The following is a 23,586-nucleotide window of genomic DNA, read 5'->3' as shown; positions in this document are numbered from 1 at the left end:
GTACGTGCTCTGAGCACGGTTCATTTGGAAGCTTCTTGGGAGCAGAAGTTTAGAGAAAAGTGTGAAACTAAGAGGTTTAACAGCTGTGGCCCACCCTCACTCCCTGTCCCTTCCGGTCAGGGTTGAAATGTTAGCAAATAACCTAGTAAATGTGCATCCAAGCACAGTGCTCTGCCCTCTAGATACTGATAGGGAGATGGCTTTGGGTACTATCAGTCCTTCAGCCGTCAAGAACACTTAATTCAATACCCAAAGGAAACTACAGGGGAGTGAAGACTCTGGAAAGCCATGAGCTGTCAGGGCTGAAAAGAAAAAAAGCAACCACCATGTCCCTTCTAATGGGATTTTAAGTCAGTTTGAGTTATTAATTGGCTAATCATCCTGATCCATCTGCAATACTAGCTGCGGGCTCCCAGTTCTGAAGCCTGCGTCAGCGGCAGTCAGGAATGTGACTTTACCATCATTTCTGGCTACAGCCTCTTTCCCCAGCTCTTTTTCAGATGGGTTGCGATAAATGAGCAAAGCAGGGTAGGGCGACTAGCCCTGGTGGAAGTGCCCCTCTGGGGTTATAGGGCATTGCTGGTTCTTAACCTGTAGCACCAATTCTCTTTGTGCACAAGGCATGGACCGGAGCTACGCCTAGAGCAGGATGTGGAAACGCTTGCCAGGAATACAAAGGTGGGGTACGCAATCATTCTTCCAAGCCAGGCTCTTGCTTTTGAGTTTAATTAAATCCTCCTCCTCTCTGTATGCATCTGAAAGGCAGAAGGCCATTGGCTCAAGAGCATTGGAAACCCTGCATTGTGGGTCACACCAGGTTCCACAGAACTACACTGGTAGAAGGTAGGTCACGGGATACGGAAACCTGTCTCGGCTCTAGTTCCCCAGCCCAGGTATGACAGGTAGAGAGAAAAGAAATGGACGATAAGGGAAACGAACAGGTGCCTGCAGATGCTGTTGATGTGGCATTTCTTTCATTGCCAGACCCGAGCCTCTCCTTCAGACAGACCAGGGCATGGGAGGGGAGCGGGGGAGCCATTTTATACATGCCGAAAAAGGAAAATGTTGTGATGAACGGCTCGGGGTGGGTGGGGGTGGGTGAGAGAGAGAGAGAGAGTATCTACTGCTCCCTACTGGGTGGAATTAGAACTGCTTGGTGGTGTGTCATAGGTCCTACGTTGCTCTCAGCTAGTGGTGATTCCCCTCTTGTCAGCAGCTAGTATTTTCGGAGCCGGAGGATGTGGGTTCTATCCCTGCTGTGTCCGTGGAGTTCTGAGCGTCCAAGCTACGCAGTACAGGTGACAACTGCCAAGCTCAACAGTCCATGGGTTTGTGACGAATTTGCTACACTGTTGGCTTAAAGCTTCTCCAAAAAAATGAGTGGAGACCATTTGGTGGAAATACCAGCACTCATGAACTGGCACCATGGCAGAGCTGTAACAGCTGCCTTGCCATTGGGAACACACTCAGGGAAACCAGCAAAATGGTATGGACTCTGTCAACTTTTGCTGCCATCAGCGGTTTTGAGGCAAGAGGAGGACTTGGGTTCGGGGTGGGCGGATAGGGATGATTTCCCAAGGGAGCGCGGCTCTCCTATTCAGTTTTTGTTACCCTCTCGCAGACACTGTGTGTGTGTGTGGGGGGGGGGGGGGCGTGGCGTGTCTCACAATTTCCGGGTTGCCTGGCATCGCTTCGGGAGCGTTTGAGTTTGCCGCATGGCATTAAAGGAATGGATGGATAATTAGGAGCTGCTATACCAACCGCTCCTTTTTGTTGTTATGAATAGAACCATCAGAGATGTCAAAGCTAATTAAGGAAACAACTAGATCCCATATAATAGCAAATCCAGGAGAGACTGGCATGTTTCAGAAGACTTGTTCTTCTCCGGCCCTAGTGTAATGTGCATTATAACTCCAATTGGGGCACTCCCCAGCTGTCAGTGGGTATAATCAGTGTTATGTTTTAGGAATGATCAGATTCTACTAAATCAGGTTTTATCCTTTTAAAATACATAAAATTCTAGTGAGCCTGCAGAAATTAGCCCTATGTTTTCTGTACAGAGATCAGAGTCATAGGTGAGCCGGCCCTTTAAAGGGGTGGGCTCGGCTGCACCTGGGTCAGGCTCAGCCCACCTCCCCAGGTGAAGGGAATGAGTCATGTGGTAGAAGCTGGAGACTCAGAACCAAGCCTGTTGGGAGGAAGGGATGGCAGCCTGAGTTCACTCAGGGAATGTCTCAGAGGAGTAGGAGGGCTCTGTGACTAGAGACGCTATTCTTAGCTCCCAGGCGGAAGGCCTGAAGAATACAGCAGCCAGCTAAGAAGGCTGGAGTTCAGAGAGGAGGCCAGCTGGGAGGCAGGAAGTTGACAGCTCTCCAGACCTCCCAGGCAGATGGCCAGGGAGAGTGACCTGCAGGGAGCAGGAAGCTGTTGGATGAGAAGCCCTGATAAAGGATTGTTAGCCTGAAGGAAGATCTATTATTAAGGGGAAACTGAGGCAGGGTCTGATGCCAGATAAGGTAAGTGATTCTACAATCACTAATACCTTGGGTAAAGGTGTGATGCACAGGTATATTGGGAAGAGCATTATCTTTATTTCTTGGCCATAGTGACATGCCATAGGGGAGGGTTACAGAAGCTTGCTACCCTCTGTTATGAGATCAGGGGCTGAATTCACTGACTCCTGCTACAGTAGCTCTTGACCTCCATGCCGCAGATAAAATTTGAGATGTTATTGCAAACCTATGTGAAATTACCACTTGAATGATATATAGCACAATCGTCAGCTCTTGGGGCCAGATACTCAGCTGCTGTAAGTCAGCATAGTGCCACTGAAGTAAATGGAGATGTGCAAGCCTTACACCAGCTGCGGGATCTGGCCCTTCATTGTCTAGAAGGCGTTCAAGTCTGACTGCTCATGACTTTGTTCCCTAAACCATAAGCACATTCCAGATCAAAAACTACAATACAAGAACATCAAGGTAGCTAAGTGGAGCAATCGGTGGTCAGGAAATGACACTGCTAAGGTTGCATGTGCCAGCTAGAGAGAAAGGTGCAGAAAAGTTTTGAAAGTTCTTTTGCTGATGTCTTGACAGATTTCAACCACTCTAAGTTTGTCTAAAAAACCCCAGATTTTTGCAAAAAAAGAAAAAATCACATTTTGGGGGTTAAAATTTCAATTTTTTCCCACCATCTCTAGTGTAACCTTAACTCTGCACCAATGTGTGTCGCATTTTGATACAGTGCTTAATTATATGATCACACAAGGCTAAAATCTGATAGGTACACTTAGTACCTTACTTCTCAAATAGTCCTATTGAAATCAGTGGTGCTGCCTGAGAAAATAATTAATGTGAGGAGGGTGGTGAAAATCTTTTCTCTCTCTATATATGTAACCCTTCTGCCCGTCAGAGTTGGCAGCAACAAGGGCCAGGTTCAGTATCTAGTTCCATTCCAATAACACAATGCAAAACCGGCTCGAGCCCCCACCCAATGACCTGGGACAAATATATACCACCCCCGATGGGCGCTTCTAAGAGGCAGTACTTCCCCTCTCGCAAGCACGGAGTCTGAGTGTCGCAAAAACCTTTTAATAACAGAGAGAAACAATGTGGCATTATGTTGGGGAAACACCACCAACAGGATTCATAACACAACCCATGAGCAAAAAACCCACCCCAAGCAAATTGGGGCATGCCCCTTTCCCTTTGGTTCTTGAGTCCAGCAACCCAAAGTCACCCAACGTCCCACAAGTCCAACAACCCAAAAGCCTCTGTCCCTGGTCAGTGCAGCACCAGAGTTCGAAAGTTTATCTGCAGAATTTTACCTCCCAACCTGGGTGGAGATGGCGGGGGGAGGGGGGGTTAAGGGGCTCCTTACATGGTCCAAAGCCAAGTGCCCCACCTCTCCATGGGGCTCTGGTCCGCTCCACCAGCCGTCCCACGAATCACTCCATTCTGCCAGCTGCCCCCATGAGCTGCTCCAGGCATCCCGCAAACTGCTCCTCAATATATTTTCAGGCTCCCCCCACTACTTAACACAACACTCAGTGATTTCAGCTCTTTGTAAGTTTAACTGTTTTGTGATTTCAGCTTATAGTAGGGGAACCTCAGTGCTGGTGCACTATTGGCCCATGGAATAAAAATTAGCTCTGATATTCCACAGTGGAGAGAGGAGACAGTGCAATTAGCATGTAAGGCCCTCACTAGGAGGTCCATACCCCCAGATACTAATACCTGTACCCACTCTCTGTCCATTCAGTGAGTTTTGGAACCCATGTCCCTTGCCTAGCGAGTGCTACTTAGTTGATGGAGAGTCCCTCCATCATAACAAAAGGCCAAGTACAATTCCACTGTCCTTGATTCCCATAATCAGGGTAATAACAATTTATTCTTCCTTCCCCAATAACAGAGACACTGGGGATCCCACAACAACCAAAGTGACCATTTGGGCAGCTATGGGCTCATGATAGGCGGGGTGGGTGTGCCTATGCAAATGAGATCAGCCCCTAAAGTTCTTTTCCACAACTTGCCACAACTCACCACCAGATGTCAGGGTGGAGCTCATCCTGACTCTGCTTATATATATATATATATATATATATATATATATATATATATATATATATATATATAGTTTGCCTCAAGACCACATGTTCTGAATGGAGCTGAAATTGACATGGCTGCTTTTGTTTACAAACAATGACAAATTCATCTATTGCAGCTCCATATTAGGTCTTATAACATAATTGCTTCTGCACCACCAGCACTGATCAGCATCTAACCAACTGTGGGAATATGTGAGTTCATAGGTGCTGGAACTGGGGGTGCTGCCATAACCCCTGGCTTGAAGTGGTTTCCATCATATGCAGGGTTTACAGCAGTGGTGGGCAACCTGTTGCCCATGGGCCGCATGCGGGCCGCCAGACAGTTCTTTACATTTACACGGCCGCCTGCAGGTCCCAGTGGCTGTGGTTCGCCATTCCCGGCTAATGGGAGCTGCAGGAGGCTGTGGCCATCTTGGGCCCATCCCTGTGTGAAGTGTAGGCTTTGATATAATGGGTCAGAATGAAGGTCCATGCAGGTGGGTGCCCTGGCCTCCAGCAGTAGCCAGCATCCTTCTGCCTCAGATGAAGGCAAGAAAACCCTGAGGCACGTAACCAATTGTGAGTGCTTTGCACTCCAGAGGAAGGTCCTCTCTGACTTTTGTGGTGATCAGTGCGCACTCCAAAGGATGAGAGATGATCACCCTTGTCTTAGACTCTAAGGGAATGTCTGCACTGGAGCTGGCTGGTGTAATTTCCAGCTCAGGGTGATCGAGCTAGTGTGCTAAAACCAGATGTGTAGCCATGGTGGTGCGAGCGGCAGGCAGGGCTCGCCACCTGAGTATGTACCCAGAGTCTCGATGGGATCATCCTTGGGACAGCTAGCTCCTCCCAACACTTGTGCCATCTCTGCTACACTTCTGTTTTTTGCGGGTTCGCTCATGTGAGTCTCAGTGAGCTGGGAACTGTGCCTTCCAGCTCCTATGCAGACAGACTCGACATGGTTCCTGCAGCTTGCTGCTTATGCGGAGTCTTCATGTGTTCAATCTACTTGTGCTCCAAGGCGGCCTGTTATAATGGGGGCAATGGCAGCTGCTTTGGCATTACCGGCCCTCTTCACATGCAGTCACAGCTTTTAATCTCACTGGTCGCCTTCTCTTTCCTTCTCTTCCCCAGGTCCGTAATGGGTTTGGATAAGGAGCCTGACCTTGTGCACATGGAAGCCCGGACAGCTGATGGACGTGAGTGCTTGAGCCCACTGCTGATAATAAGTGTCATTATCAATTACGTTCCATGAATAACATAGGGGAAAATTCACCAGCATCATGCTGGATGGCTTCTTTGCATCTGCAGAGTGGCACAAAGCAGCTGGACTGTGTCGGTAAATCTGGCTCATAATGGATAACAACATGTTACAAATTGCTTATAATCCTACTTGTCTCTGAGAACTGGATCCCCATATACATTCACAAAGGAACCCTTCCCCCCACCAAAACACACTCTCACTCAGTGGCTCTTTTCTGTTTGTGCAGCACATGGTGACGGGCACTTCCTTGCAAGCCTCAGCAGCTGCAGTCCTGGCACTCTGACTTAAAGAGGAAAACAATAATCACTTACCTCCGTCGCTGAAATGCATCCAGCCGCTTCTGGAGTGGACTGGATTCGTGCATAATTAGTTGCTAACCAGCTGGAGAGGCTGTATTGCAAACAAGTAAAGTTACATTTCCATAGCATTTTTCTTTCGTAAGGATCTCCCAGAGGCTTTACAAATCATGTCCAGGAATCACAGTGCTGCAATGCAACCACCTCTGGGGTGGAGCTTGGCAGCTGCTTAACAGCTCAGTGCAATGCTATGCAACAAATAGAATGCTGTGTCCCTTTGGCGGGGGAGGGATTAGAAAGGCAGACTGCATAGGAAGGAGTGTACTACCCCTTTTTGGGACAGCCAGGAGCTCACAAGTGAAACAGCTTGGGTATAATCAAAGAGGCTCCATGCGGTGCCCTAGGGCTGGCATATTTAAACTGGAGCAGGAAGCTGGATGGGGGACTAGACGCTGTGTAGGCTGTAATGGGCTATCTCAGGCTCCAGAGACTAGCCTGACCATGCTTCGAGACTTGGTTTGTGGACTTTAAGTCTGGGAGCCCTGAAACAGAGTCCTGAGTGATGGCTTCATGAACTCTTGTTACCTTGTGCCTTTCCCAACACTTTGCTAAAGGGGACAGACTTTTTGTTAGTTTGGTTTTGGCTTCCTCTGGTCCAGATCCTTTTACAGTCAACTTACTGACACCCCACATGGAGAAATTAAGATGGACAGACCAGCAGTGCTCCAGGCCACAAGGGGGCACGTGGGGACAACACACACCTTTTGCAGCAGTTACTGTGGGGTGGTGGATGGGGAATTGAGCCCCCAAGGTCCACTCAGAGAGGGTTCCTTTGGAAGTGGTTGATTTGGGCAGGTTTTTTCAGGGGGAACGGGAGTTACATTTTGTTGGATGCAGACCCTCTTACATTTGAATGTGCTACACTACAGGTCTCATGCTGTTTAAATCCACTGTGATTTCCTTAAAGTGACACTTCTTCTGAAACTTCCCGTCGGCGTCGCTCTGCCCTTCAGCAAGGAGATCGGTACCATCCCCTTCTGAAAAAATCACCAGGCAATAAAAGCTCCACATCAACAATACAGTAAAAGGGGGCAGCAAGCTGGTGAAGCAGCCAGGTTCTCTCTTTCGTGCATTTTCTATTGCACACACAGATAGAAGTGTGTTTGTGTGGGGAATCAAACTGCTAATGGAGCATGGATTCAAACTCACTCTAAGCTTGCTTCCCCAGCGATTCGGACACCGCGTGTTGGGGAAGTAGGTGTCCTCATGTCTCTGTTGCGCTGTAGACAGTGATCTTCCTCCACGTCTTGCTTTCTTGCTTTATATGTAATGTAGAAATTCAGCATTTTGAGCTTGGCCATCGATGGTATTGAATACTCTCCAGCGAGACAGGCTTGAACAGCAGAGCCAGCAAAATGGGGTCATGGCAAACAGTAGTCCCCAAGAACTGCAGGCGTTATCAGGAGAGAATGGATTATGATGGGAGTTCTTCTCTTGGGTCCCAATGGGGGATGGTGCGTAAGGCTACCTAAGCCGTGTTCTCCCCCAGCGGAGCCCATTACAAAGGCGGCTGTGTTGCTGTAAGTGTGATTTTTAATGTTAGCTTGTGTGTTTAATAGCCATGGACTTCCCAGCAATTGCACTCCAGGGAAACAATACAATCCCCATCTAGACTACATGGCAGAGCCTCTGTTGGTGTGAGCTGGCTTAGCGCCACTTATCCTGGAATGTCTGGGTGACATTCCCCATCCAGCATGATGCAGAAGGCAGGTTAGGTGATTCCCGTGTTCCCTTCTGTGAAGACAGTGGGGATACACTGATATGCACCAGGTGCCGATCTAATGCTAGAGCCGCAACCGAGTGAGTGAAAATACAGTTGTGTCCTGACCCAGCTACAGCCTGGTTAAATGTGTAATGTGGACGGGAGTGGTTCTAGGAACGTGGCTAAGATCTCCTGCATTCTTCCCATGGAAATGAGACACGGGACATCTGCCGAGGATGGTGTTATGATGGAGATGAGAGATCTAGGGTCTGTCTGTGACTCTGCCACTGATCTGCTGTGTGACCTGGGTCAAGACATCTTCCTGCTGTTTCCGCTCCCACCTTTTGTCTCTCTTGTCTATGTAAAGTGTCAGACCTATGACACAAGGACTGTCTATCACCGTGTTCAGTCTCTGTAAATGTTCATGAGGTTCTGTGAATGATAGGCCTGGTTGATTCCAAGCCTTTCCATCTCTAGAGCACCGTGCAAGAACGCTTTCTCTAAGGAGACCTTTGTAGAGCTTCTTGTAGATGCGGAGTGGTTCAGGGATCCTCTTCTGAGAGACAAACCCATAGGAGATGTTACGTGTATTACCATAGTACCCAGGTGTCCAAGTCCAGGATTGGGATCTCTTTGCACTAGGCGCTGTACAAATACAGAATGAAAAGGCAGTCCCTGCCCCAAGGAACTGAAGCAGGGTGGGGGGGATGAGTTTCGGTGAGACCTCCTTGCTGTACTTCTGTGTATAGCACCCCAGTTCTGCTAGACCGACTCCTTGATGAAATCAGGGCCTGACGAAATTCATTCTAGGGCAGGTATGGAACAAGCTGAAGCAACCTCTGACCTGTTAGCAATGATCTTTGAGAACTCATGGAGGATGGGTGAGGTTGCAGAGAACTGGGGAAGGGCAAACATGGTACCGATCCTTAAAAAAGAGGGAACAAAGAGGACCCAGGGAATTACAGACCAGCCCTTCTAACTTTGTACCAGGAAAGATACTGGAACAAATTATTAAACAATCAATTTGTAAGCCCCTCGAGGATCATAGGATTATAAATAAGAGCCAGAGTGGATTTGTCAAGAACAAATCATGCCAAAGCACTCTAATTTTCTTCTTTGACACAACTACTGGTCTAGTGGGTAGGGGGGAGAAGTGGACTTGATATAATCATCTTGATTTTACTCAGGCTTTTAACACAGTCCCACATGACATTCTCATAAGTGAACTAGGAAACTGTGGGATAGATGAAATTACTGTGAGGTGGGTGCAAATGGGGTTGAAAGACCCTGCTCAGAGAGTAGTTGTCAATGGTTTGCTGTTAAACGGGGGGGAGGGGTGTATTTACTGGGATCCGGCAGGGGTCTGTCCTGGGTCCAGTGCCATTCAGTATTTTCATTCATGATTTGGTTAATGGAGTGGAGAGTATGGGCATGAGATTTGCCAATGACATTAAATTGGACGGGGTTTGTTAGCACTTTGGAGACAGGATTAGAATTCAGAGCGGCTTTGGCAAATTGGAGAATTGCTTAGCAAGGTTGAATTCAATAAAGACAAGTGCAAAGTACTACACATAGGGAGGGAGAATCGAACGCACATCTACAAAATGGGGAGTAAGGTGGGGCGGCAGCACTGCTGAAGAGGGTCTGGGGGTTATGGGTGATCACAAACTGACTAGGAGTCAACAATGGGATTGTGATGGGGTGTCCACTCCACACAAGCCCTGACCAGGTTCATGTGGGCCAGAAGGGGCCAATTAACCTTATATGTGGCACCTGGAGGGAAGTCAGAGATTGGTAAATACTAATGGCAGATGAAACCCAGCTGGGGGAAGAATTGGGGTAGGAGTATAAGCCAGGAAGTGAGAGCAGGAAGAGGCTGCAGGGAGCGGGTCTGCAGTCAGTTCCTAGAGAAAAAGAGCGCTGGTGGGGACAAGGAGGAAAGCTAAGGGGAGATAGGCCCTGGGGTCCTGCCCTGAGCTAGGGAGTCTTACAAGAGGTTGAGAGGGGTGAAGTAGCCACAGGGAGCTACTGGGAGCTACACAGCAGAGGATGCTCCCGTGGTAAAACCCAGAAATAGGCAAGGAGATAGAGGGATGTGGTAGTAAGGAGCTCAGAGAAACAGCAACAGGGTCTGAGACTGAGCAGACCTAGGTTGCTAGCCATAGGGTCCCTGGGCTGAAACCTGGAGTAGCAGGTGGGGCTGGGTTCCCGTAGTAGCCACTGGCAAGGTGGCACAGGACCTGGAGTTGGAACTGAAAATTGCCTGAGACCACATACAGAGAGCTTGTCCAGTGGGACTAAATGGTGGCCTGGCCAGAAGAAAGACTATCACAGAGCAAGCAATAGGCAGCAAGGGGCACCCGATGCAGCGAGAGCTACGGTGTCAGACCTAGACACGAGGCGGGGCACTAGCAGGGAGTGAGAACCCTGTTACAATGATATGGTTGCAAAAAAGGCTAATATCATTCTGGGTGTATTAACACGAGTGAGGCAACCGGGCAGCACACAATGGCAGGGCTGCTGCACCAGCCTTGAAGAGGCTGCAGTATACTTCCCTCTGTGTCCAGCCAATTCTTCTGTCTCCTAGGGAGAGCCATATCCTTGACCTCCCCAAACCCCTCTCTTCCCTCACCAAGTGCTCAGTCTCTGAGGGAGCAGGGACTCAGATCTCCACTGGGATGCTAGTTATCCCCTGAGCAGAGGCATATATAGAGAGAGGGTCTGGCTCCTGGTGCTGCTATGCAGGGCCTGGCCCATTATTCTGGCAATGGCCCTGCTGAGCCAATGGGGCCCTGCTGGAGAAATGCATTGTGGGTACATTGCCTACATTCAAAAAAGCAGGGACCAGTTACCTGTCCCAATAGCATAAGGTTTTCTAACCAGCTGCAGGAGTACAATGCATGGTGGCACTTCGTAGACCCCGCACAGACTGTTCAGTGCTGCCCCTGTGGGCTCCCCTTTCTCGTGGGTTGGCTTTAGACTGGTAATATCTTCTTTAGTGCAGCAATTCTGCTGCCTTCCAATAAGGTGCAGACAGTGTTTGGCATGGGTGGGATCCTGAGACAGATGCAGACAGTAAGGTGCTGGTGAGGCTTTTCCAAAATGTGTCAGGCCTGGGGATAAACTGGGTTCACGAAAGTCTCTGAACAGAGCCCTCAGGATATCTAACTAAAGCTATCAAAGGGGGCTCTGGGGCCTTTTGAGAAGAACTCTGCTTTCTTTCTCACTTCATATTCTCGCAGGGGAGAGACTGAATCTTTTCCTCCCTTTTCCCTTTGGTTTGCAGTGGAAGTCACTAGGAGTCTTGATGTCAAGTATCTCTCATGACTGATGTTCACCTGCCACGTGGGTCTGACCTATTCAGCTTTCTGTGCATTGACAGGTTCAATTGATCATCCCTCCCATCCGAGGGGGACCCACCTACTGGAGAAAGATCTTCAGTTTATCTCCTCCTGTTTATTTCCCCTGCAAGCCTCTACGCATCTTCTAGGCTGTTAGCGCAAGGAGCAGTGAGGCAGGACTCCTTCCCTAGCTCTGCCACTGGCTCAGGGAAAATCGCTTCACTTCTCTGTACCTATCTTTCCATCTGTCAAATGGGGTGAAAACCTACCCACTTCCCAAGTGTATTGTGAAGCCATATTAATTAATGTCTGTAAAGTGCTTTGAGATCCTCCATTGTAAGATGCTACATATGCTTAGCAGGCATTTACAAGGAGTCCTGCTATCCTGTACCCATAAGGTGCATGGGTCCCCTGGAATCCTAAGTAAGGAAAGTTGGTAGGAGAATTTTTTCACAAGGCAATGAAAATAGAAAATGCAAGGCTGTCACAATCCCTCCAAGCCACTAGGTGTCCACGTTGCTTCACAGACAAATGAACTGAGAAAGTAGCAGTGTAGTGCATTATAAAGGCCATGCACATTTTAAGGCAGCCCAAATCCTTGATTGGCTCAGTCTTCCAGTTGGGGCTGGGTGAAACATTTTGCCCAAATCCTTGATTGGCTCAGTCTTCCAGTTGGGGCTGGGTGAAACATTTTGCCCAAATCCTTGATTGGCTCAGTCTTCCAGTTGGGGCTGGGTGAAACCTTTTTTTGCAATGTTATTTGCAGCTGCAGTTCTTGTGTCCCATTTGTAGTGAGATGTGTCACCTCGAGCAATGATGTAACGAAACCGGACCCCAGGAGTTAACCTCCTGTTAACACAAGCACATCACAACTAATGACCGCCGAATCTTAAAGGTTCTGTGATATAGCTTGAGCACAAGCACCCGTATGTGTATCCAAATGTCTCCTAGCCTCTTGGCTTTGCAAAACTGGACTGGAAATCTCCTGAGATTTGTGTATATCCTACCTCCAGGACAAGAAAGGGGTCAGTGTCTCAGCTGTCCTTTCTGGCTCTTGTCGCAGCCCTAGAACAAGCCTGTTTATTAACCTAGTTTTAAAATGAATGGGTAGAGATAAGCCTCGATGCAAACCACAGCAGCCGAGACTAAGGGGATGTCTGCAGTGCCGGTGTGGGGTGTGATTGCAGCATGGGCTAACTTGAATAGAGGTAGCTCGGGTGCTGCAGCAGCGTCGGTTTCAGTGTGAACTAGTGCCACGAATGATTATCCAGGGTTCCAGGTGAGCTTGTCCAGTCCCGGTTGCCATGTCTGCACTGCTCTGGGACCTGAGCTAGCAGGATTAAAGCCAGCTCAGGTCTATCTACACGAGCTGCAATCATACCCCGAGTTTGCAGTATAGACATACCCTTAGACAAAGTCCAGAGCCAGATTTTGCAGAACGGGACCCACATCTGTGGTCTGTGCCAGTTCTCCTCCTCTCTCGGGTTGCAATGAAAGCACCTACTGCAAGCACGCAGAAAGAATTAGGACAGTGTCAGACCAGAGTGTGGCAAACCTGCCCCAAGCCATTCAAACCTTCCATTAACTTCCGATCCTTCCTTCTCCCTGACAAGAGGGCTGGCCCTCTCCAGGCTGCCTTCCTCCCTGCCTGTCCCCAGAAAGCCTCCTAACTTTGCCTTGAGGTGAGGGTTGAGAACCAGTTGCATGGAGAGGTCTTCTAGCAACATGGAGTCAGTGTGGAGAGGTATTCTTTCAGACTAGAGATGAGACTCGCTGAGCCCCGAAGCTGCTGGAAACCTTTTGAACCCTTTCACCCCCAAATCCCATGGGAGGTTTACAGTTTGACCTTCCACCAACCCTGTCCCACTGTATTTACATTTCATGCACTTTCTGATACAGAGGTGAGCCCAGTCTGCAAATATCCCCAGAAATAGAGGGGTGAGTGAAGCAGGCATGTGCAAGGCCCCAAACCCAGAGATCAGAGGGTCAAAACCATCCTCAGATAGCTCCAGACTCCTCCTTTCGCCCAACAGCTTAGTGGTTCGTGCTCTGCCCTGCTAGGTGGGACACCCAGGTTGGAGTCCTGCTCCCAGACTCTTTGGCCTGTGGTAGGCAGGAGGTTAGCCTACACCATTATAACGGTCCCATCTGGCCTTGGAGTTCTTGGATACTGGACTTCCCCAAAGTCTGAGCACGTTCAGATCTGAGCTTTTGGTTCAGGTGTGTCTTTAATCTGATCCTTTTGCATTGTGAAATATGTCTTTCCGGCCTTATTGCAGTGAATGTCATCATTTTACCTCCTGCTTGAATGGGGCTATTTCTTAGTATAGCCAGTCATGTTTAATCCTCAATATTTAGTAAATTATCTTTTCATTTCCTGTCAGGCCATGGGATAGAATGTCTGCCCCAGGAAGGGAGACGAGCTCATTATTGTATCCAGCATCTGTCAGATTTGAAGATTTGTTTTATTTCATGCACTTCATTGTGTTAAATAAAAACTAAATAAGAAACAAAATGGAACATAGGCAGAGGGGGAAAAAAACCCTACCTTTCTGTGAATGTTAAGCAGGTGCCCTTCTTTGTATAAATTTGATTACTAGTGTAACACACTCAAAATGACACATTTCCCAGTAGGCAGAAAGCTGGTTGTCATGTCAACACTTGAGCTTTCCCCCTTCCCTTCCTTCTTTTTTGTGACTTATCATCAGCAAATTACCCAGTGTGTGTGGGGATAAGAATATCCAACCGACTGTGTGGGTGACTGTACTGTGGTAAAGGGCTTCTAAAAATACCACCATTCCCATTGCTCTTCCCATGCTCGGTGCAGAAAAGATCTGCAGAGAGTCGTGCCATGCACGCTGGGATGTTACCATCTGTGGTGACTAGATGTACCTTCGAAGGTTGTTTTTATCCACCTGTGTTGGGGTGTGCACTGCACACCAGCCCTGATAGGGTTAACGAGGGCCTGAGAGGCCAATTAGGTTACCTGGCATCAACTGCAAGAGCGAGGGCCAGGTTCATTAAGAGTGAAGCCCAGCTGGGGAAGGCCAACACTATAAAGCCAGGAGGCTGAAAACGATAAGAGGGCTTCAGGAGAAGGAGGCGACAGTCGTTCCCTGGGGTGAGGGCAGTTGTCAGGGACAAAGAGGAAGTCCAGGGGGAGAGTAAGCCCTGAGATTGTGCCCTGGAGTAAGGAGTCTAGGCAGGGGGGAAGTCGCCATGGGGAATAGAGTAGGCTTCTGTGGTAAACCCAGAAACAGGCAAGTTACCAGAAAAGAGACACCTGCGGGGGGGAGGGAGGGGAATGGGGACGATGACGACATGCAATACCACCCAGATCTAGACACAAGGAGACACACTAGCAGTGAGTGGGGAACCTGTTACAATTGGCGGGGAAATGCAGACAGACTATCCCCCCTAGACACAAGGGGAAGATGGGGTCGTTCAGGTAAGAAAATGGAACCACAGTGCGTGGAACCCTTCAGGTCTATACTCCCAAGCTGGCATATGGAGGGGCAGACGTGGTTACCCGAGTTCCCTTGGGAGCTCCAGGGGCTGTGGAGGCAGTCCTCCAGCAACTTTGGGAGACCCAACCAACGCAGAAGGAGGAGCAAGCTGAACTGAGAAGGCAGCTGGTGACCTTGGTGTGGTAACAGAGGTAGCTTATAGAAATCCTGAGAAAGGAAACCACTAGGGGTCAGAGGAAGCAGGGAAGGGAAAGGTATACCGGGGCCAGGAGACCAGAGGCACAACCTGGGGTATGTTTTGCCTGTGGCCGACAAGGGCACATAAGAAGAGCAAACCCTTATATGAACTGTGAGGAGAAGGTTATCCCAGGAGAGGAGGGGCTCGACAGAAAGATGCAGAAGCATGGCCTACTGACAAGGCAAGGATGAGGATTTGTTTTGGGTGCTGAGAAGCTGACCATATAAAAAGGCACTGCCCTCTCAGGAAATTGTAGGGTAGCAAAAAGGAAGGCGTCGGCCCCAGTAATGTAGAAAAAAAGGCGAGTGTGTCCTGTATCTGGAGTATGCAGGAGGCAGGCAAAGTAGAAGTGGTGGTGACTGTGAACGTTGCAGACATTGAATCCATGCACTTGGTAGGGGGTTGCACAGAGTTAAAAGATTGGCAGGGAGAAGAACCAGAGAGAAACAGGGACAAACCCAGAAAGGAAATAGTCCCCGACAGGAACACAGACCATGACGGGAAGGGCGCTGTGGGATTTGCTGGAGCAAGCAAAAATAATACAGGAGATGCTAAGTAGCTGCAGAGCTGGGCTTGTGAGCAGCTGCAGAGGACCAAGAGTTCCTGGGGGAGAAGAACCGGGATGGTATGGAAGAAAAGGGCCGACTGGTGCTCCTGCTGGGTAGCCTGGAGAAGGCCCAGCTCCAGCAACTCCAGGGCGGAAGGCATCCATGCCCACATGGGGGACAGTCTTGAGCAGGAGGGTGTGTGCCACTCCAGCCCTGCTAAAGTTAGTGAGGGCCTGAGAGGCCACTTAGATTACCAGGCATCACCTGTGAGCAAGAGGGCCAGGGTTCATTAACAGTGAAGCCCAGCTGGGGAAGGGCTGGGAAAGCACTATAAAGCCAGGAGACGGAAAGCCGAAAGGGGGCGGCAGTCACTTCCTGGGATAACGTAGGTTATCAAGGAGAAGAAGGAAGTTGTCAAGGTTCCCTCCCCACTCTGAACTCTAGGGTACAGACGTGGGGACCTGCATGAAAGACCCCCAAGCTTATTTTTGCCAGCTTAGGTTAAAAACTTTCCCAAGGCACAAATTTCATCTTGTCCTTAAACAGTATGCTGCCACCACGAAGTGATTTAGGCAAAGAACAGAGAAAGGACCACTTGGAGTTCCTATTTCCCCAAAATATCCCCCCATGCCCTTACACCCCCTTTCCTGGGGAGGATTGAGAATAAACAAGATGAGCACAAACCAGCCTTGGATTTTTAAGACCCAAAAAACCCAATCAGATTCTTAAAAAACAGAACTTTATTAGAAGAACAAAAAAAGATAAGAGAACAACTCTGTAAGATCAGAATGGAAGATAATCTTACAGGCAGTCAGATTCAAAACATAGAGAATCCCTCTAGGCAAAACCTTAAGTTACAAAAGACACAAAAACAGTAATACACATTTCCTCCAGCACAGTGAATTTCACAAGCCAAAACAAAGAAAATCTAATATATTTTCTAGTTGGATTACTTACTAACTTTACAGGAGTTGGAGGGCTTGCATCCTTGATCTGTTCCTGGCAAAGGTATCACACAGACAGAAAAAACCTTTTTCCCCCCTCCAGATCTGAAAGTATCTTGTCTTCTCATTGGTCATTTTGGGTCAGGTGCCAGCAAGGTTACCTTAGCTTCTTAACCCTTTACAGGTGAAAGGGTTTTGCCTCTGGCCAGGAGGGATTTTATAGCACTGTATACAGAAAGGTGGTTACCCTTCCCTTTATATTTATGACAGAAGTCCAGCGGGAGAATAAGCCCTGAGATCCTGCCCTGGAGTAAGGAGTCTAGCAAGAGACGAGAGCGGGTGAAGTAGCCATGGGGAGTAGAGTGGAGGCTCCTGTGGGAAACCCAGAAACAAAAGAAAGAGACTAGCGCAAAGGGAGCAGAGAGCAGAAGGGAGCTCCTAATGCGGCTAGAGCTAGTTTTCCGGGTCTAGACAGGAGGGACGCGCACTTGCGATGAATGCACATTGCTGGAGTGGAAATGTAGCGCGACATGCTTTATTACGATGAAATTCTCCATGCTGGGCCTGGAGTGAGTGTTGTAGTTTCTGTTACAGTTTATTTATCAGCGGCACTGCCCGGAACTAACCATGCGGTTCCCATTGCACTTAAATTCCCGATGCAACTGCTCAGAACCAGCATTGTAGTCTCCGCCACCTTGAAATTCTCTTGAAATACCTCTGCCCAAAACCCATGCTAGAGCCTGTTACTCTAAAGTCTTTAGCGACGCTTCCCAGAACGAACCTCTAATAGAGGAATTTCTGCTACCTTCAGGGCCCATTTTTCATCTTTTGTAGGCAATGCTGCTTTATATTCTCCCTTTCATTTCCCAGGGGCTCCTTTCCTTCCTGCCAGATGCTTTCAGTAGAGCTGTACTATAGAACCTGGAACCTTGCAAAACCCGTCCAGTCTTGGGCTTGAGCATGGAAACACAATTAGCTAAGTTTAATAGAAACATTAGTGGGGTCCCAAGAATCTTCCATCGAAACACAGAGCAAAACCTTTTGCTGACTCTGGAGAGGCCCAGATTCTGAGGCTGGAAGCAGGCTTTCAGGGCCAAAAGATCCTATGTGCAATATTTGGAGCTTAACCCAATGTTATGGTTTTATTTGAGCTTCCCCTTTGCCGTTTTGGGTTCTAGCCAGCTGGACTTTCCGAATGAATCTTAAGGGCTGTGAAGTGGCTTCACGTGGTGTGAACCAAAATCATGGCATCTTGTTCACCTCACTCCTTGGAAACTCTCTGTTTTCTCCCATTTTAAGTGTCCTGGCATTTTGTAGAGAAGTCTACAAGTACTTGAAACTTGAGGGTGCAGAAAACGTCTCTGTCAAGAAGAAATGTGCCATCATGGCAGGTGTCCTCCCAGTGCTGTTTTCATTTTGTCCCTCAACTGGGGTTTTGGTAAAGCAGTGTAAAGGCCAGCGTTCCAGGTTTGGTCCCTGGCAGGTGAGGGTCGCTGGGGGCAGAGGTGCTGGAATAATTGTTTTTGTGGGAGTGCTGATGATGGAAACCACGTATTTGGTGTTTGTTATTCCTATTGTTATTCCTATTTAAAGCCAGGGGGCGTGGCAGCACCCCTAGTCCCAGCACCACTGACTGGCTACCTGACTGTCAAGTTTACTTACATGGCTGGTGCAATTCTTGCTTTGTAAAACCCTCTCTAGTGCTCCGACTACAATGACACTGTGTATAATCAAATTCTGTCCTATCTGATACACACCCATTTAGACACACATGACATAAAGAACACTGTGCCTTTCTAGGACACTTTCTAGCCAAGGATCTCAAATCCTACTAAAGAATTCAGCCTCATCTGTCTCCCTGCTTGGCCACTTTTTTACATGTTGAGAAACGGAAGCAAAAAGAGGTTAAGTGAATTACCCAAAGTGACACAAAGATAAGAACGGCCATACTGGGTCAGACCAATGGTACATCTAGCCCAGTATCCTGTGTTCCGACAGTGGCTAGTGCCAGATGCTTCAGAAGGAATGAACAGAACAGGGCAATTCTGAGTGCTCCATCCCCTGTAGACCAGCCCCAGCTTCTGGCAGGTGGATGTTTAGGGACACTGGGGGCACGGGGTTGCATCCATGACCATCTTTGCTAATAGCCATTGATGGATCTATCCTCCATGAACTTATCTCGTTCTTTTTTGAACCAAGTTATACTTTTGGCCTTCACAATATCCCATTGCAAGAGTTTCCACAGGTTGGCTGTGTGTTGTGTGAAGAAATGCTTCTTTATGTTTGTCTTAAACCTGCTGCCTATTAATTTCATCAGGTGACCCTTGGTTCTTGTGGTTATGTGAAAGGGTAAATAACACTTCCCTAATCACTTTCCCTAATCTCACTTTCTCCACACTTCATGATTTTGTAGACCTCCCTTAACTATCTCTCTCCTAACAGGCCCAGTCTGTTTAATCTCTCCTCATATGGAAGTTGTTCCATACCCCTAATCACATGTATTGCCCTTCTCTGTACCCTTGTGTCAGAGTCTTGAAGAAAACCCCCGCCTGCCAGTCTTGTGACTTCAACATGAGACCATCCTTCCTCTCAACCACATGCTTCCGCAGAGGAAGAATCTCATTCTGTCCCAGCAGCAATTTCTCTTTTAGACTACTCATAACAACACAATAGCACATAACTAATAGCACAGCAACTCATAGCAGTACCCTGGAGAAGGCTAACCTCCGTCTGACTAGTATCCTGATGCAGCCATTTTGTTTCAATTACCTGTTGAGTTCCATTTCTTCTTTGGTCAAAATTGCGATGACTTTGCCCAACTCACTTTGCAGGGCAGACCCGTGTTACGGGCAGCACGTCGTTGAGAGAGCCATGGTGCTGCATTAATGCAGCCAGCTCTCAAGGGAGTCGTTGGTCTGACCCTACTGGCGGGCAGGCCCATTCGCAGCAGCAGCTCCAATGAAAGGTTAGCAAGTTTGTTTTTTCCTCACCTCGTGTGCTCTGGATTGCTGAGTGCCTCAATCAACAAAGTTGTGATGCTTTTTTGAGCATCCCTGCGTGTCAGCATTTTCCGCTGTCTTGAGCAAGCATTTCGATCATGGAATGTGAATACAGTTTCTGGGTCCAAGATGAAAACCCTTCTTGTTTGACCTCATGTTCCTTTCTTTTCCCTCCCCTGTTCCTCCCAAGCTTAGCAAGCTGGTAAATGTGATCTTCAGGGGCGAGAGCAGAGCTGTCAAGGGATCAGAGTAATGGTTTGTGTGGCCTGGAAGGTTTCCTACAGCATTAATCATTACTTGATTTTTTCCTTTTCCATTGCACTGGCTGGGCTGTGCCTGAATACTAATGGCTAGGGGCCATCAACTTAGCTCTCCACAGCGTTCGTAGGACAAAACAGGTAGCTTATGAAGAGCTTTCCTTTTGAAGTCTTGCTGTTGAGGAAGAGACTGTGGCCTCCTGCCCTATATTTCCAGCGCTGCTGCTTGACCTGCTGTGCAACCTTGGACCGGGCCTCAGTTTCCCCATGTGACACACTGATGTAATATACTTACCCACATCATGAGGGTGTTGGGAGGCTTAATGTCTATGAATAGTTTTGAAGTAATAGAAAGTAGGCAGAGTGCCACTGACCAGACCACATTGTTGCCTTCTCTTAATTGACTGACCCAGTTCTACTTGCAACAAGTTTAAGAATCTTGTCCATAACTACCATGCCCTGCATGGCTCCATATTGACTTGCCTACATCTTGGGTCAGTCTCCTTTGGATTCTCCCCCCTCTCCCCACCGTAGTGCCTGGTTATTAATCTACCTGCTGAGCTGGGTCCTTCCCTATAATACTTATTCATGTCCTCCTCCTGCTCCCAGGCCTTCTCAGAAGCAGCCCCCAAGTCATGGAATGGTGTTCCGGCCCCAGTGTGATGGCCCCACCACCTTCTCCTAGAGCTGCCTCCTAAAGGCTCTGGACAGATCCCGAGCTAGTTAATCAGGATAGCTCTGTTGAAGTCAATAGAGCTAAAGTGATTACTCAATGAGGTACACAGAAGTGAAAGTGTGTGTTTGCGGGGGCGGGGGTGAGGAGAGATAGATTTGGGGCCTTTACCTAAAACAACTCCTTTCTGTGGATCTAGTCTTATGTCTTCTAGACTGTATGCTCTCTGGGGAAGGATTGTCTCTATATGCATATACTATGCAGCATTAAATGAATCATCAGCACTTCCCAAATCACAATTACATTTGTTCTTTGGACACAGTCACCGAAAGGACTTAATGAATTGATCTCCTTGGAGTAGCAGCATGAGGGTCTTCTTAGACCCCCAGCCACTCGCAGGTGCCCAGATAGCGCTTTGTATCAAGTGTCCTTGCCAAAAAGTTGTGGCAGCCTTTTGTTTTGTCCGATAGTTTCCCGTGTCTTTGTCCTCTTGGCATTCAACCCCTGCAGTCAGTGCACAAGATGCTGTGTCCTAAAGCTCCTGGGACACTCCAGCTGGCGTAGAATACCATGGTACTTCGTGCCAAGGGCATATCTTGCATGAGCTCTGTGATCTGCGCTAGCTGTCGATTAACTTCTGGAGGAATTTGTAAGATTTGTCATGACCAAATCTGATCCCGATTGGCTGCTGGCTTTCTCTCTCCGTGGGATACCACAAAAGCTGGGGTCAGCCAAGAGGCTTAAGGCTAATGACTTCCTGGGTTGAACAGAAGGTGGCAGCACATTTCATAGGAGAGGCTAGACCCTGGAACTGATTTCCTTCCTCGGCCATCATGGGCCAGATCTGCTGACATTTGGGGTATGCTGCAGGGCTCATCTATCTCCCCAGAGCTTGGATGATTTTGGGAGTGGGTTTGAATAGGCGTATGTAGTGGATAGAAGGAGAGCAGTCCGGGCGGGTGGGAAATCTTTTTCTACGCCTTGGGGGCCTAATAAATTTTTGATGTGTTTATAAGGAGTACACAGAGTTTAGACCCTGGATAGAAATGGGTGCAGTGGTTTACATAGGGGGTGGAATTCCTTCCTGACCTAATCAGGTGATCATCTGATGAGGATGGCAAACCCATTTAACTTTAATATCCAGAATACCGTAGCCTAGGCTGACATTTCCATTCTGTGCCCTTCTTTTGAGCTGCTTATAAAGTTTTTGGACCACGAGCTCCTGGGCAGGAATTTCTCATGTGTGCCTATGCTCCTGTTACAGACGCCCACTATATAACCTGTCGGATCCAGGAGTGCTCGGAGACTACCAGAAGCGGACCATTTTTGCGCTCCATCGACACCAACTCACTTGTTGTCCAGGATGAATATGTCTTTATTCAGGTACATCGACACACTATCTGGGGGAGGTGGGGCGTGGCGTGGCAGGCTGGGGCTAGGTAGATGCTGCGCTATAGGGCATGTTTTCTTCTTCCCGGAGGGAGGAAGGATAATTTTGAGGTAAGGCACGGGACTGGAAGTCAAAAGGCCTGGAAACAATACCTGACTGCCACAGACTTACTGCCTGGCCTTGGGTAAGTTGACTGATCTCTCAGTGCTTTAGCTTCCTTATCTGATATGATGATTCTTACCCACCTTACAGGGCAGATTGTAATTCCTCAAATGGAAGCCACTGTGGAGGTGCAGATTGTTGTTATGGTTGTCTGGAAAATGCCACGGAGCACCTGTTAGCAAACCATAGCCTTGATCACGAGAGCAGAGAAGCAGTGTCCAGTGAAGACAATGTTGAGTGAGCGGCCGTTGAGGAAAATAGAAGAGTTGATCCAGGCTTGACAGTCAAACAAGGAGGCAGAAAGCTAATGGGTCAGACAGGAGATCAGCTTGGAAGGCAAAGTTACTAGAGAGGAAGGCAGGGGGATTTGGGAAGAGAGGAAGATATAAGGCAGAATCAAAGGGAAAGGAGGTTGTGGGAGGTGGGGGACGGATGACCACTCTGTGGATGGGGAGGGGAGAATATGAAGGAGGAAACTGCCCGAGAAGGCGAGGGGCTGGATGGAACAGCCCAACCGCTCCCCATCATATTCCTTGGGGACAAATCAAGGGTGTTTGTGAGAAAATGGCCACCCTATGAGAGAGAAGCTGCAGAGAAAGTTTCACCCAGGAGGAGACCAGGATCCAGGTTTTTGTGAATGGGAGAGGATTGAGCAATGAAGACATTGAGGATGGTGGTGATCTTAGAGTTCAAAGCCAAAAGGGATGACCAGATCATCTGGCTGATCTCCGGCATAATGCAGGCCTTCATCACCACGCAGCCACTCTCACACCCATGCCACCAACCAGAATTAGACCATAGTACTACAGCCCTCGGGAAGCTCAACTATGATGTGCCACAAGCAGAGAACAGGAGGTACCCAGGTGCAGCCGCACCCGAGAGCCCTGCAATGGCAGAGAAATGATTTGGTGAGAGATGGACCCAGATGATCCAAGCAAGTCTTGACAGAGATGATGCTGATGTTGGGGGGGGCGGGAATGGGAGTGGATAACAAAGAAAGAGGCTCAGCCCTTCAAGAGCTCTCTATTTTTGCTTTTTGTTCTTTTGTTTTCTTTCCACAGAAAAATTATGCAAAATCGCTTCTGCCATTGGGGAAAAAAATGCTTTTCTAGGTGACTGTTTAACTGGGAAGATCACTAGCTCCATGCCAGGGGTGGGGTAGAGGTCCTTTGATGTAATTAGCACTTCTGCCTCTAGAAAATATACTAGCGAATCTTAGTAACCTATGTGTCTGCAACTGGAGACACCCATACATATTTTGGTAAACATCTACTGTACACCAGACCTCTGAGAGAGCCTGCATTAGATTGGCTTTTTATCTCGGCAGCCTAGAGACTTCCCAGGCTTTTGTGTCCCTTTATGGCTTACAGCACGTCTGATAAGAGTTTATCATTCCATAGCTCTCCACTGCACTAGAACAAGGCATGGGATGTTGAACTGTTTGTATGGGTGTTGGGGAACCCTGCGTGGTGTGAGCATATGTCTGCCTTAAATTGGCAACCAATGGAAATGGAGTGCTTGGGGCTCAAATTAATAGTCACTAAATACTCCAAGTAAAAATATTTGGCAACACTTTAAATGAGGTGTCTTAAAGTACTTCACTCTGCATTTCATTTAGACTTAATTGGCAGATTTTTTTAATATTATTTTGAACGTTAAATAA

At 48.2% G+C, this 23,586-nt stretch overlaps 1 protein-coding gene across 1 annotated transcript in view; it reads left to right on the top strand.

Annotated features, from left to right (window-relative positions):
* SORCS3 (sortilin related VPS10 domain containing receptor 3) overlaps positions 1 to 23,586 on the top strand; it is a 481,074-nt gene that overhangs the window by 343,908 nt on the left and 113,580 nt on the right. Inside the window, exons 6-7 of the mRNA XM_073354429.2 lie at positions 5,717 to 5,781; positions 21,636 to 21,754. Of these exons, the coding sequence (XP_073210530.2) occupies positions 5,717 to 5,781; positions 21,636 to 21,754 (184 nt within the window). The remainder of the gene's footprint in view (positions 1 to 5,716; positions 5,782 to 21,635; positions 21,755 to 23,586) is intronic.

This window comes from Lepidochelys kempii, chromosome 7 (assembly GCF_965140285.1).
Source record: "Lepidochelys kempii isolate rLepKem1 chromosome 7, rLepKem1.hap1, whole genome shotgun sequence".
Taxonomy (NCBI): domain Eukaryota; kingdom Metazoa; phylum Chordata; order Testudines; family Cheloniidae; genus Lepidochelys; species Lepidochelys kempii.
Note: the sequence above shows the minus strand (reverse complement) of the source record. Positions and strands in the feature narration are given on the sequence as shown.